The 13787-nt window shown below is 48.0% G+C and overlaps 1 protein-coding gene across 1 annotated transcript; it reads right to left on the bottom strand.

Annotated features, from left to right (window-relative positions):
• Window positions 1–864: 864 nt before the first annotated feature.
• UPK1A (uroplakin 1A) lies at window positions 865–8609 on the bottom strand. The gene is made up of 7 exons (XM_033129236.1): window positions 8529–8609; window positions 6805–7005; window positions 4254–4328; window positions 4000–4107; window positions 2845–3024; window positions 1456–1539; window positions 865–1375 (listed from the first exon to the last, which is right to left on the bottom strand). Exons 1-7 carry the CDS (start codon window positions 8607–8609, stop codon window positions 1331–1333), a joined length of 774 nt encoding a protein of 257 aa, XP_032985127.1. The 3' UTR covers window positions 865–1330.
• Window positions 8610–13787: the final 5178 nt, after the last annotated feature.

Below are 13787 nucleotides of genomic sequence, written 5' to 3'. Positions count from 1 at the left end.
ATATAACATGAGTTATGCAACTCATCCCCTGCTGATGGATATTAGGTTGTTTTCAATTTTTCACCTTAACAGATAATGACTTCTTTTTGACCATTAGAGATTTTTTAAAGTATGTTTTTAAAAGCTGGCATCTGAATTCAGCATTTGCAGACCTTCAGCAGACCAGTGAGTAAATGAGGGCTGTGAGAAACTTCATGTGATGGGAAGGAATTAGGAATTAAGGAATTAAGCAATTAGGCCCTCCTGGCAGGGCCTAATTGCTTAAAATGGCCAAAGGATGGGCCTACTTCAGAGAGAACAAAAGAGCAATGATGAAATTCTTAAACAGTTTGTTGTCAGTCATGTACCCTTAGAGAACTTACTGGAAGCTTTAGTCCCTAACAGGGATGTCTGTCACCTGTACTGGTCCAGCAGTCCTGCACTCTGATTTTCCTTTGATAAATAACCCTTTTCAACACCACCCCTGGATGCCTCCTTAGCAGGATCATTAACCCAGGTGTCCTCCCCTGCCTAACAAAACGGTGGGCCTAGAACCTAACCCAAGACGAGATTTAATCCCTGATCTTGGCTAAAGCTATTGGGACAGAGGCCCTTTCTCGCCTCTGTGTTGCTTAGCTATAAAGATGTATGTCTGGTGTTGCAGAGAAATCCTGCCTTAGAATGAAGCAGGTTTCCTGGAAACCTAGACTGAACCCCTAGATTCAGCCCCACTGACTCAGTTACATGGGCCAATAAATTCCACTTTATGTTTCAGTCAGTGCCAGTTGGGTTTTTGTTACTTCCATTGGAAGAGTTTTTGTTCATTCACTTTTGCCCCAGAAGAAAACAAATTAAGTCTCTCAACCAGTATGTATTGATTTATTATTAGATATGCTGAGCTCAGTGCTGGGAGGTGCTGGGGACAATAAAATGACCATGACAGAGCTCGTCCCCCCTTCACGGCAATCCCAGTCTACCAAGAACATAAATAGACAAGCACAAGCTACTCAGTAAAAATGGCGACATCCACCATGAAGGAGGAGCTCAGGGAGCACAGGAGAGGCACCTGTGAATGGGATGGTGAGATCTGAGGACACCGATACATGGGCCAGGAATCAACAAATGAAATGAGGTTAAGGGCGAAGGGCCCATGCGTACATGTCCAGGGGTTCAGGGCACCCCCAGCTCCCAGTAGGGCTCAGAAACCTGTAAAAGATCTTGGGAGTAGAAGGAGGGAAGGAGGAGGGAGGTGGGACGGGGCGGGGTCAGGCGGTCATCCAGGCCTGAGCCAGAGGCAGCAGGAGTAGGAGCAGGAGGCCGAGGCGTGCACAGGGCCTTCCCTTCTTGTTTCTCACAATGTGGTATAGAAATACATGGCTATCAGCATCACAGGGAGCTGGAGGAGGAGGCAGTCAGGTGAAGGGGGATAGCCCCACACCCACACCCCACCCAGCCCATTGGCTCCCCGCCTCTCACCGTCCACATCAGGATGGCAAACCCGAACCACGAGATGCCCCATGTGTAGCTGTCGATGGCATGGCCAATGTGTTCGAAACAGCCCTGGGCAGGGAGAAAACGAGGGTTTGAGAAAATGCCCAGAGAGGCTGGCTACTGAAAGCAAGAGTCACTGTGTAAAATCACTTCCTTCCTTGAGCCTTGGTTTTCTCACCTGTGCAATGGGGATCATAACAGAGTCTACCTCCCAGGGTGGTTTCAGGGAGAAGGGATGCGGCCTTGAATCCAGGCCTTGCAGAAGAGGTGCTTTCCCGGTGGTCACTATGACAGCCTGAGGGCGACTGTGCTTAGAGCTGGCTGTCCATGCTGCCCACAAGTTCCAAGGCTTTGAAATCTGCCTTTAGGAGCAGTCCAGTGCCGACGTCTCCTCATTTAGAGAAGAGGCCAAGTAGGGCCAGAGCCCGACGCCAGTCACCTTCATGGACCCCTGCCCCGACTTGGGAGCAGCCAAGAACAAAGGTTCTGAGTGTGTGCCCTGGAGTCAGGCAGGACCAAGTTGGGGGCCAGCTCTGCCATTTGCTGACTGTGGGGCCCAAGTAGGAGTCCGACCCTTTGAGCCTCAGTTTCCCCATCTGTGAAGTGGTGACCTTAACAGCACTGCCCTCTGAAAGCAGTTGTGGGGACTCCATGAGATGATGCCTGGAAGAGCTCTGCACATAGTCTGAGCTGGAAACAGGTCTGTCTGAGGCTGAGAGGGTGATGGCGCGCACACAGGCTCCCCTCTCCATGACACCTGATGTAAGATACACTGCCGAAGGGCCCAGGCAGCCAAGCGCAGCCAGAGGGACCACTGGGACCACTTCTCTAGGCCTAACCTCCTCTGGTTTCTCTCTCTGCCTCTGCACCCTCCTTTCAGGAGTTAAAGCACCTGTGTGGAGCATAACTGACTGAAATCAAACCCCATCCTTCCTTCCTTAGTGAGTGACCTCTCAGTTTCATCATCTGTAAAATGGAATTATTATCATCTTTACCTCATCAGGCTGTGGTGAGAAATAAGATAAAAACTTAAAGCAATTAGAAAGATGCCTGGTACAAAGTAAAACTCAATAAATGTAGGTTGTTATTGGTGTTTTGCTATTGCTATTATTATTGTTGCTCGTATTTCCAGAAAACCTGAGAAAAGTTGCAGATGCCAGGTCTGAGGAAGACAGCCCCTGTATGTATCCTGCTGACTTGCAGAGGGAGGAAGGGACAGAAGGAGGGAGAGTTGAGAGAACCAGAGAGAAGGGAGAGAAAGAAAGCCAGAGAGGGGAGGAGGAAGTGACAGACAGTGGAAGGGAGGAAGAGATAGAAGAACCAGAGAGGGCCAGAGAGACCACAGACAGGTGCAGCAGCGGGGAGGGGACCCACCTTGGTGAACAGGTAGTCCACGTGGCCCAGGCGGCAGCCTTCTTCATTGAGGGGGATGAAGTTGCCGGTCCTCCGACAGCACAGCGGGGGCCAGGGGAACACCACCTCAGGGGTGGCCGCCCGGAAGGCTGATGTGAAGTTCACCCAGTCCATAGGACCAGATGTGCCACAGCACTCTTGCTGGAGAGAAAGGCAGGGGGCAGGGAGGCTGCGGCTCAGAGCGGACAGCTGCTCGCCTGAGGTCACACAGCGAGGAACGACAAGGTTGTCCTGCACCCAACTGGGCCCAACGTCCCCATGTCCTGGGCCTCAAAGAGGAAGGCGGTGTCTGTGGGTATGAGCAAGAACTAGAAGATATTTGTTCTAGGACTAAGAGGCTGATGGAGGGTTGGGATCAAACCCACACTCTGATTTATTTTAAAATTCTTTTGAATTAGGTGTCCACAAAACCTGAGGTAAATGACACCAAAAGGTGGATTTCTGGCTTCTCCTAGGCCCTGCGGATGTTTAATATATGGCCCCTGAAGGATGAAAATATAGGCTCTTTCAAGCATGGGTTCCAATCCTGGCTAGCTGTGTGACTTGAGCCAAACTGGGACCTCAGTTTCGCTTGGATCCCCAGTATTCTCTGTGCTGCTGTGTCATGTTGGGTTTAATTAAGAACGTGGTTTCTAGAACCTGGCATCCTAGGTTTGAATCCTTCTGGTTCTATGACCTACTAGCTGTGTGAACTCGTGCAAGCCACTCAACCTCTTGCCTCAGTTTCCTCATCGCCAAAAAGCTGATCTCCCTTACAGGGTGGTTGTGAGGACTAAATAAGCTTGACAAGTGCCTTGGACAGTGCTAAACAGAAGTTAGTGCTCATTAAGTGTTGTTAATGCATATGTGTAATGATTAAGAACAGGGGCTCTGGATCTAGGCTTCCAGGTTTGGATCCCAGCTCTGTCACTTACCAACCATATCAACCTGGGCAAATGACTTTCCCTTTTTGTTTTGGGGGGAGCTGTATACCTCATCTGGAAAATGACAATGACCAGAGCCTCCCTCATAAGAATCACGACTGGATATCATCTAGCAGTGGGCCTAGTGGGAGCCCTACCTCCCTCTGCGGTCAGACCCCCAGGTCCTCCAGCCCTGCTCACCCCCCTTGCCCACCTCCATCATGATGCGGTCCCAGAGGCGGGTCAGTTCTCGGCCCTGGTCCGTGTCTGCACTGTAGAATGTCAGCATCTGCTTGGTAATCAGGGATGGGTTGGACACCATCTGCGGAGGAAATAGAGACCCAGGAAAAATAGGGTCTATCTGGGCTGGGAGGGGAGAGCAGTCGGCCTCCACCCTCAGCCGAGACCCTCACCACCCCACCCCCACCCCGGCAGTCACGCCCCTCCCCGGGCCTCTGCCCGGCTCACGTAGTCTCGGTGGGTGTAGGACGTGATGCAGGAGGCACACTCGAAGATGTAGACAATGAGCATGAGCGTCAGGTACTGCGGAGAGACGGAGGGAAGGGGCAAAAGCGTCGTCAGGCAAAGCCTATGAAGTCGCACACCCGCCCCCACCGGCCCCAGGAATGCACTGATAGAAATGCACTTTTTTTTTTTTTGAAGTGTAGGACAGTGTGAACGGTAGAATCTACGTGGTGGGCATACAGCTGTTCGCTGCTCAGGCTTTCACATTTTCCATGTTTGAAGTTTTTCATAATGAAATGTTAGGGGAAAATGAAATCAAGAAAAGATATGTAAAGTGTTTGCTGAACTATAGGCTTGGATGCAGTAAAACAAATGTCTACTTTAGAAAAGAAAAAAAGACATTCTCGAGACAACCAGGGACATTTGGACACACACGGGGTATTGGAAGACAGATACGAAGGAGCTAGGGTGAATTTTGCAGGTGGGCCACTGGCATGGTGGTCGTGCAAAAAAAAAGGAAGAAAGATTCTTGGCTGATGTTTAATGAAAATTATTTTCCAGTCCTCACCTCTCACCTTCACCCTTGAAGCAACGGGGTGAAGTGTGGTCCAACATGCCTGACTGCTTTAAGACAATGTCCTTGTCACTCAGAGAAAAGGGGAACTCAAGTATTTACAGGTAAATGACTTGGTGTCTGGAATGTGTCTGGACTTTTCAAAATACCGCAGGAAAGAAAAATGTGGGCAGGCAGAGAGTGGCGTAGAGAAGACAAAGTGGGCCAGTCTGTGGTTGTTTATGTTGAAACTAGGTGATAGGTACACAGGGTTCATCACGCCATTCTCTCTGGTCAAGGTTTGAAATGTCCCATAAAATATATATTTTCAATTATATATGTTTTCAATGTATATGTTTTCAATTCTGTGTCTTTGTTAATGGCAAACTAATAGGGGAGAGAGAAAAGACACAAACTTTTTTTTTTGCTAGTTGGGTGAACTTTTAGGGCTTTTGTTAAATTGTTATGCCAGAGAATCAAATGCAGAAAAGAAATTTTAAAAGAAGGAAAACAGTCTTTCCTGTTTTCCATCTTCCTCATGGTAAAGCCAAAGTCCTTATCAAGGCCCACCTTCCCTTTCTCCCCTCATCTTTCATGCCCACCCCTCCCCAGTCTTCTCCCCACCACCCCATCCGCCCTCACCTCACTGCCTCCCACCCCCACTTGGCTCCAGCCACACCAGCCTCCTCTGGCTTCAGAGCCTTTGCTCTTTCTGTTCCCTCCACCCGGAATACTCACGCAGGCTCACTCCTCACCTCCCAGAGGTGCTTTCTCTGGCTGCCAGGCCTTCCCTCTGCCTTCCCCGCTGCAGCTCTCCCTTCCCTGGTCACTGTCTCCCACTCTCAGAGCACCCTCCCCTAGGGCAAAGGCTTTATGTGTTGCTCACTACATAGCCCTAGTGCAGGGGTGTCCAAACTGCAGCCCGCGGGCCAACTGCGGCCCACGATCCATTTTTAATTGGCCCGCAGCAAATTCCAAACATATATTTAGTTTACTTAAATAAACCAGGTGAGGCAGTACGTACTTCACCTCGAGTGAGTGGCCCCGCTGTTTGTGAATTTTACCGCATATGGCCCTTGGTAAAAAATGTTGAAAAAAGTTTGGACACCCCTGCCCTAGTGCCTACCATAGGGCTGGGCACATGGTTCTTGCTCAATAAACATTTGTTGATTGAATAAGCAGGTGCTCCTGGGAATCTAAAGGGCCCTCAAATGTAGAGGAAGCACAGCATTAGCTCTGTGTCAGTGGGGCCAGGATTGAAATCACTGCTCTCCCTATCACCTGGGCTTTGGCCTCTTTGAACCTCAGTTTCCTTATCCAGTAAATGGGTAGAAAAGCACTAACTTCAGGGAGGACTGAGAGAGCTCATTTTCTAAACAGCTTAGTCTAGTGTCCAGGTACATGAAATGCCCTGGAAAGTGTGGGTATTGTTGCAATTATTGTTGTTGGCAGAGATTAAGAGCACAGGCTCAAGCGCTGAACTGCTCAGGTTTAAATCCTGGTTCTGTCACTCACTTGCATTGTGACCCTCAATAAGGAACTTCATTTCTCTGAGCCTCAGTTTCAATTCTGTCAAATGGGCTCGCGATGATGATGATGATGGTATCTCATGGTGGGTTGTGAGGAATAAATGAATGAATCCATGTAAAACATTTAAAAAATAGTGAGTGCTCATTAGATGGTAGCTGTGCTATTATTACTGCCACTGCTATTGACAGACTTCATGAGCACAGACTCTGAAGACCAACTAGCTGAGGCTCAAATCTCAGTCCCGCTACTTAAGAGCCGTCTTCCTGTACGGAGAGCTTCCTTCCCTTCCTTCCCTGTGCCCAGTTTTCTTTCTGAAAGGATAAGGATGGCCGAGGTCATTGGGTTATGGGAAGGTGAAATGAAATGATTGCCACGAGGCCCGAGTGTGGTGTCATGCTTAACACACACTGGCTGTGGTGGTGGTTGCTATTATGACCCTCCCGTCCCCACCCCCTCCCCCTGGGGCCTCACCGTGAGGATCATGGATCGCCGGCGGCAGAGCGCTGCTCCCACACCAAAGCTGGCCACAACGAAGAAGGAGAAGCCGCAGAAGATGGCGATCCAGGCGCCAGCAAAGACATCATCCTTGCCTGAGACGCCCATCAGAGGGTATACACGGTACTGGTCGGCCGTCACCCATACTGTCTCAGCAAACAGGGCCAGGCCTGACAGCTGGACAGTACAGCTGGTTAGAAAGGTCTGCTCAGGGGCAGCAGCCTTGGCTGCAGGAGTTTCTGTGAGCAAGCTTCTTCCCCATTCTGAGCCTCCACTGCCTGCTCGGTAAAGTGGGCACATAATAAGAGCGGCAAAAACATCGCCTTCCATGAGCAGGGATGAGGTTGGACAGAGACCAGGAGGAAAGGGAAGGCCCAGCCAGACCCCTGACCCCTCACAGCTGCCAGCTGCTTCAAGGAGACAAGATGCCACATGCAAAGCCTGGAGCACATGCTGGCACAGAGGAGCTGCTCGGTCAACCCGTCCTCCCTTACTAGTGTTATTTGTGGAAGAGGCGACTCTGGCCATCGCCAGAACAATTACAAGGGCATCAACCCTTTGGTCCAGCAATACCACCTGCAGAAATCAATCCTACACATACACCTGCCCATACGGGAAAATCACACACCCACAAGGTGATGCCCTGCAGCCTCGTGGGTAGAGGAACCAGGATGCCACACAACGCGGTGCTATGCAGTTGTGAGAAAGGGTGGGGAGGCTCTCTGAGGACTCCTGTGCAGTGGCTACAGACTATGTGAGCAGGAAGAAATGAGAGGCACGAAACAGGATGTAGAACGAGCTACATCTGGGGCAAGAAAGGGGAGAAAATAGTATATATCCTCCTATTACTTGTATTTGTTGAAATGGAGAAACTGAAACATCTGGTTACATGTCGGGTAAGGGATGGGGAACAAGAGAGAGGAAACTTCTTGGTGGATACCTCTGACAACAATCAAACGAACACTCCTAGAGTACGTACTAGGTGCCAAGCATTAGGCCTCTAACTGGTTTCTGTGTGGTGATCATTATTGTCACCAGCTGTAGTGAACATTGTTGTTATGGCCAATACGAAGAGTAACCACGTGTGCCAAAAGGGCCTAAGCACGTTAATCCAATAACTCATTTTGTCCTCTCAGCATTACTATTTTATCTCCATCTTCCACATGAGAAAATTGAGGCCCAGAGAAGGGACCTCACTGGCCTCAGGTTCCACAATAGAAAGTGGCAGACCTGGGATTTGAACCCAGGCTGTCTACCTCCAGAGCCATGTACAGATATGACATATTTTCTTTAAACAACATTAAATATTAAGTAAAAGACATCGTTATTATTCATTATTATGGGCCTCCTGTGTGCCGAACAGGCGCCTTATGTCTATAATCATGTTAACGACGATAGCTAGCGTTTGTCAAGCACTTTTTCCGAGCTGAGGGCCATACATGGATTAATCCATAGTAATATCCCCAGAATGAGGACATAATCTATAGATGGGGAAACAGGCACAGAGAAGTAAAGTCACTTGCTCAAGGTCACATAGCTGGGGAGAGGCAGAACTGGGACTCAAAACCAGCCTGCTCTGACTTGAGAGCTTGCAGCACTGGCCTGCTGGGGAGTGCCGGGCCCTTGGCACCCACCCCAGGTTCAGGACTACCCCCTTATCCCCACCACCCACTCAGCTCCCAGCACTGGGGATGTCTCACCAGAATAATGATGTTGCCCACGACCAGCAGCCCCACCACAATCGGAGACCCCTTCTCTGCCTCTGCTGCTGCAGAAGCCATAGTCCTGCCTGGGACACATGAGCAGGAATGAGGCCAGGAAAAGGCCAGGAGGGGAGGGAGGGCCCAGCTGGACCACCGCCTCCACTCCACACCCCCGCTGCCAGGGGCTGCTCCTGGCTTTCTGCTGGGCCCAGGGTGGTACTGAATGGGCCCGGCTTCCCTCAACCCCAGTGGTGGCCCATTTTACAGAAGAGGGAAGTGTGGCTGAAGCAGGGCAGTCACTGGCCGGAGCCCAGTGCTGGCCTTCCTTGAGCCTCAAACCTCCCCAGCTTCCCCTGCCCATCCAGACTCCGAGTCCCCTCCTCACCTTCTCTGCCTGAAGCTTGTCTGGCCAGCCCCTCCCAAAGTGGCTCCCTATTTATGCCCAGGCCCCTCCTTGGGCCAGTCTCCCAGGAAGGGGGGAGGGTACCTGGAGGAGGAGACAAGAGGTCGAGCAGGCAGACCAGCGTGAGAGAACAGCTTTATGTGCCCCCACCCCCATCCTAAGTGATTTATAGACCTGAAATTCCGGATTGTGCTGGTGTCTGGCCACATGGGCAGGGTGACGTGCAGGTGGCTTCTGATTCCCAGGCTACTGAGGTGGGAGGGTTGGGGGGGCGGTGAGTGCACCGCCTGATGTCTCTCCTTAGGACATGGACCTTCCTGGGAGCAGGAGATCCAAGTCAGACCTGCACACAAATCCTGAATCCCAGAACTGCCCCCTCTGCTGGTGTCCCCCTCTCCAAGACTAGGAGCCCAGGAGGAGGCCCAGGTAGGGATCCTGGCAGGCAAGGATAGTGCTGGACCAAGGCAGGGAGGTAGGAAGGAGATGGGGGACAGGTGGGCGGGATGCTCAGAAGGCTGAGTGTATGGGCTCTGGACCGAGGAGAGAGGATGGCAGGAGACGCGTGTGGGAGGGGAGTTCGAGATGAGTGTACAATGAGGGGGAAAAGAAGTGTGCCAGAAAAAGGGAGGGGACACACTGAATGGACTTGGTGGGAGAAAAGCCCCTCTCCCACCACCACCACCACCACACGCGGAGAGACAAAGCAGGGTCATGGTGAGGAGCCAAGGGTGGAAACGTCTTCAAGGCTGCAGAATCAGAGACCTAGGTTCAAATCCTAGCTGTTTCCTCTGTGCTGCTGGACTTGGTGTGTACATTTGCATTTGCAGAATGGGTATCATCAGATCACTTTCCTGGGCGGCAGTGGGAACTGAGTGCGGAGATGTGTGCCAAGGGTCTTTCCGTCCTGGTGTGCAGCAAGCGGCCCAGCCTCAGCAGCGGTGCTCCACAGAGGCCCACATTCCCTCCGATGGCATCCCCTAGTGGCAGAAGAGTGGTTCCGCAGGCATAAGTGGTGGCTTGGGGCCGCCAATCCCTCCCCAGAACTTTTCAGTGAGGGCCAGGGCCAGGTGTATGCGAAATGGGCAAACAAATGGAACTTGAAATTCTGATATCGAGACACTGGCTTGTTAGTAAGACACATGAGATGTTTTCCGATTAAAATGGATAATTATGTTTTTAGTTAATCCGCTTTACATTTAAAATAGGTTTTTTTGTTGATTTACATTTATATTAAGGACTAATGAGAAAATTTAAATAATAATGTACATGACCTATCAAGTACATTTTATAAGGTTTAGCTAAAGTAATTTGCCAAATGATAGAACCAGGCTAACAATATGAAATATTTTTATTTTCAAATAGTTGGTAACTGTTAGTAGTTGGAAGTTACGTAAAATGTCCAATAAAAGCAAAAAGGTGACATCATTTAATGTCACCAGACATAAAAGGGATCCATCTTTTTCTGAAGCATGAAGCCAGTGTACTTTAATGTCAAACTTGAATTTTCACTATTCTTTCTATCATATAAGCCAGTCTTCAAACGTATTTTGAACTGCTAATTACTTCCTTTTAAAAAATCACAATGCCAAGATGTCCTAAAGATGACATATGCCTACCCTAACTCTAGTATATAAAGGACCAAAGTATTAAAAATAACTATAGCTACCATTAGTTAATGGGGGGAAGTAGCGGTAGAGTTTTTGTATGCAATCGACGTTATCAGCAACTTTACTGAATTCATTTATTAGTTCTAACACTTTCTTTGGTATTTAGGATTTTCTCTGCATAAGATCATCTTCAGAGACCATTTTACTTCTTCCTTTCTGATTTAGATTTTTTTTTTCCTAATTGCTTTGTCTAGAACCTCCAGTACATATTAATAGCATGGTAAGAGTGGGCACTGTTGTCTTGCTCCTGATCTTAGAGGAAAAGCTTTCAGGCTTTCACTGTATGATACTGGCTGTGGCATTGTCACATATGGCATTATGTTGAGGTATGTTCCTGCTATACCTAGGAGAGTTTTTATTATGAAAGGATGTTGGATTTTATCAAGTACTTTTTTCTGCATCAATTGATGATCTCATGATTTTTCTTTCATTTTGTACTGTGGTGTAATGGGAAGGTGCCAGCTTTGTAGAAGCTCAAGATGTCACGTTCATGGGTGGTTGAGTGCTTCCCTCTGGAGGCACACCATGTTTGGTTCTCTCTCTAGGTGATGTTTGCAGCCATTGATATAAGCCTTAGATTCATTAGGGGTTGCAAAATGCTGATATTCTAATTCTTTCTTTTCTTCTTCATTCATTATCTGGACTACCAGATATTTTTTAAAAGTAACATAAAACCCTATTGTAAAGTTATATTCAATGAATACAATGAAATGAGGGTGTAATATATTCAAATTCACATTATCACAGTTTTACTGTACCAAATTCCTCATATTAAATCCCTTTCTACTTAATATGCCTTGGGAGGTTTCTGTCTCCTGCACTGAACCCCCTCCTACACAGACACACTAAAAGGAAACCTCCAGCCACAGGAACTGGCAGGGGGGTTGAAATGTCAGTTTCCTTACTTGTAAAATAGAGGTCTAATAACATATGGCTCACTGAGTTGTTGGAAGGCCTGAGATAAGTCAGGTAAAGGAATCAGCATGGTAGCTTCAGTTTTACAGCCTGTAGCTATACCCTAAGGAGCAGTGAGGTAGAGTCCTGTGTTCAACTGAAACACGGAGACGGATGAGAAATGGTCTCGTAGCAGTGTCCTGTAAGAGAGGGAGGTGGCTGAGAGACTGCCTCAATCGCAGCTTTTCCCAAGACTGCTTATCTCCTTTTGTTTCAGGAGGAATCATTAGGAGTTGTGCTAAGGTTCAGGTCAGACCACAGTTAAGTCTTGCCTATGTGGCTTACGTGGAGATGTGTAAGGTTGTCACGGTGCCATGGTGGAACTGCTCCCCATACTATCACCTCACAGGTCATTTGCCAATGGCGAAAACGGAAAACATCTTTCCAGAGGACCCACAGCTAGTGGCTACTACCTTTCCCAGGGATTAGACTTGACCACTACTAATGGGGTAACCTGACATCAGGTACCTCCTGATGGGAAGCAGTAAGATACACACGGGAAGGATTCTTGCCAAAAATACTTAACCTGCTTCTAATCAAGCAGGTTCTTCTAATGAGTTAACTTCCAGTTTATAAGAGCTACAGAAAACAAGCTAACTGACACCGTGAGGAAACAAAAAGGCAAATCCAGAGTGGGGGACATTCTATAAGGCACCTGGCCTGGACTTTAAAAAATTCTACCTTACAAGGGTGGGCAGATTGTGGGGGTGGCTATTCTAGAATTTTTAAAAAGACTAGATACCTAAAAACCAAATGCAGATGTGAACCTTGATTGGATCCTAGTACAAAAAAAACAAACTAAACAACAAAATGGGCAATTTGGGAATTCGTTTTTCTGAGGAGTGGTAACTGTATGAAGGAACATGTCATTTTTCAGAGATGCATGGTGAAATATTTAGGAGTGAAGTGTCAAGATGTTTGGAAACTACTTTTAAATGGTGCAATAAAAAATGACATGTATACATAAACAAAGTAAGTAGGACAATGTTAACAATTGTTAAACATAGGTGATGGGTGTAAGGGCAATCATTGTACTATTTGTGCACTTTTCCTATGTGCCTGAACATTTTCATAATAACAATCTGGATGGCAGAATAATATATTTTTAATTTCCCCGTGGAAATTACATTCTAGTGGTGGTGGTGAGGGGGCGCAATTATCAAGGATGAGTAAGTAAAATATAGGGAATATTAACGGTAAGTGCTTAGGAAACGAAAGGCGTGAAGCACTGCCAAGCGTGTGGGAGTTGAAATGGTAGGCTGATGGTGAGGAAAGGCCTGAGTTATGTTTGAAGACTTGGATGCGGGGGGCAGCGAGCTGTGGGGTATCTGGTGGAAAGGCATCCAGGCAGAGCAACAGCAAGTGCACACCGGCCTTGAGGTCGGAGCCAGGTTGATGCGCTGAACTTCTCAGTTCCCGTCACCCCGAAGAGGCCAGTGCAGTAGGTAAGGAGTGTGTGAGCACAGCGGCAGATCGGAAGAAACAGGAAAACCGTATCAAATCTTTCTCAAGTCAAGCACATATAAAGCATATATATATATATATATATATAAACACTTCTAGGCGTACAGGCTATCTGGAAAAATATGTTGGAAACTGCTAGGGCTGGCAGCCTCTGAGCAGAATTAGGTGACTGGAGTCAGGGGAAGTCCTGCATCTGGACTTTTCACTGATGTCCTGTTTCATGTGAAATTTTCACTACGTTCAAGTTCTTTGCTATTTTCAACACAGGCCATAAGCTTCTACAGCCCCTCAAAGTCCCTATGCGTGTACAAGGTCCCTTCCAGCCCCTCCTCTTCACAGGCAGCCACTGCAGAGCCCTCCCTCGGGCGTTTTCCTCGGTACAAGAATCATCACCCTGCACGTTTGATGATCCTTCAGATGATCATTTGAGTGGTCTGGAAGAAACACCAGTTTGCCCACAACCTGGTGTTCTGGTGGTTATGCTGTCTCAGGAGCTCCCCGTTGACAAATGTGGTGGATGACATTTTGGGCTGTTATTGTATGGCAATTCTTTTGGGGGTGTCGAGGAAGAACATTTCTTAATTCGACCTACTTAAATGACTTCCAGTAATCACCCTGATCAAATGAAAGAGAAAGCCCAGAACATAGGGAGAAACTACACACTGTGCAGAAGACTGCTTATTAGATGATATCAAGTATTTAAGTATTAAGATATTAAGAATAATTTCTTAGGTGTAATAATAGTGTGATTATTTTTAAAAACATATC

This window comes from Rhinolophus ferrumequinum, chromosome 15 (assembly GCF_004115265.2).
Source record: "Rhinolophus ferrumequinum isolate MPI-CBG mRhiFer1 chromosome 15, mRhiFer1_v1.p, whole genome shotgun sequence".
Classification (NCBI taxonomy): Eukaryota; Metazoa; Chordata; class Mammalia; order Chiroptera; family Rhinolophidae; genus Rhinolophus; species Rhinolophus ferrumequinum.
Note: the sequence above shows the minus strand (reverse complement) of the source record. Positions and strands in the feature narration are given on the sequence as shown.

What these genes read in the sequence shown, in the direction of transcription:
- UPK1A (XM_033129236.1), bottom strand. Translation starts at nt 8,609, where the DNA reads ATGGCTTCTGCAGCAGCAGAGGCAGAGAAGGGGTCTCCGATTGTGGTG. An exon ending in TGGGCAACATCATTATTCTG is followed by an intron (nt 7,006 to 8,528) that starts GTGAGACATCCC and finishes TGTACTGTCCAG; the next exon opens with CTGTCAGGCCTGGCCCTGTT. An exon ending in GGCGATCCATGATCCTCACG is followed by an intron (nt 4,329 to 6,804) that starts GTGAGGCCCCAG and finishes GTCTCTCCGCAG; the next exon opens with TACCTGACGCTCATGCTCAT.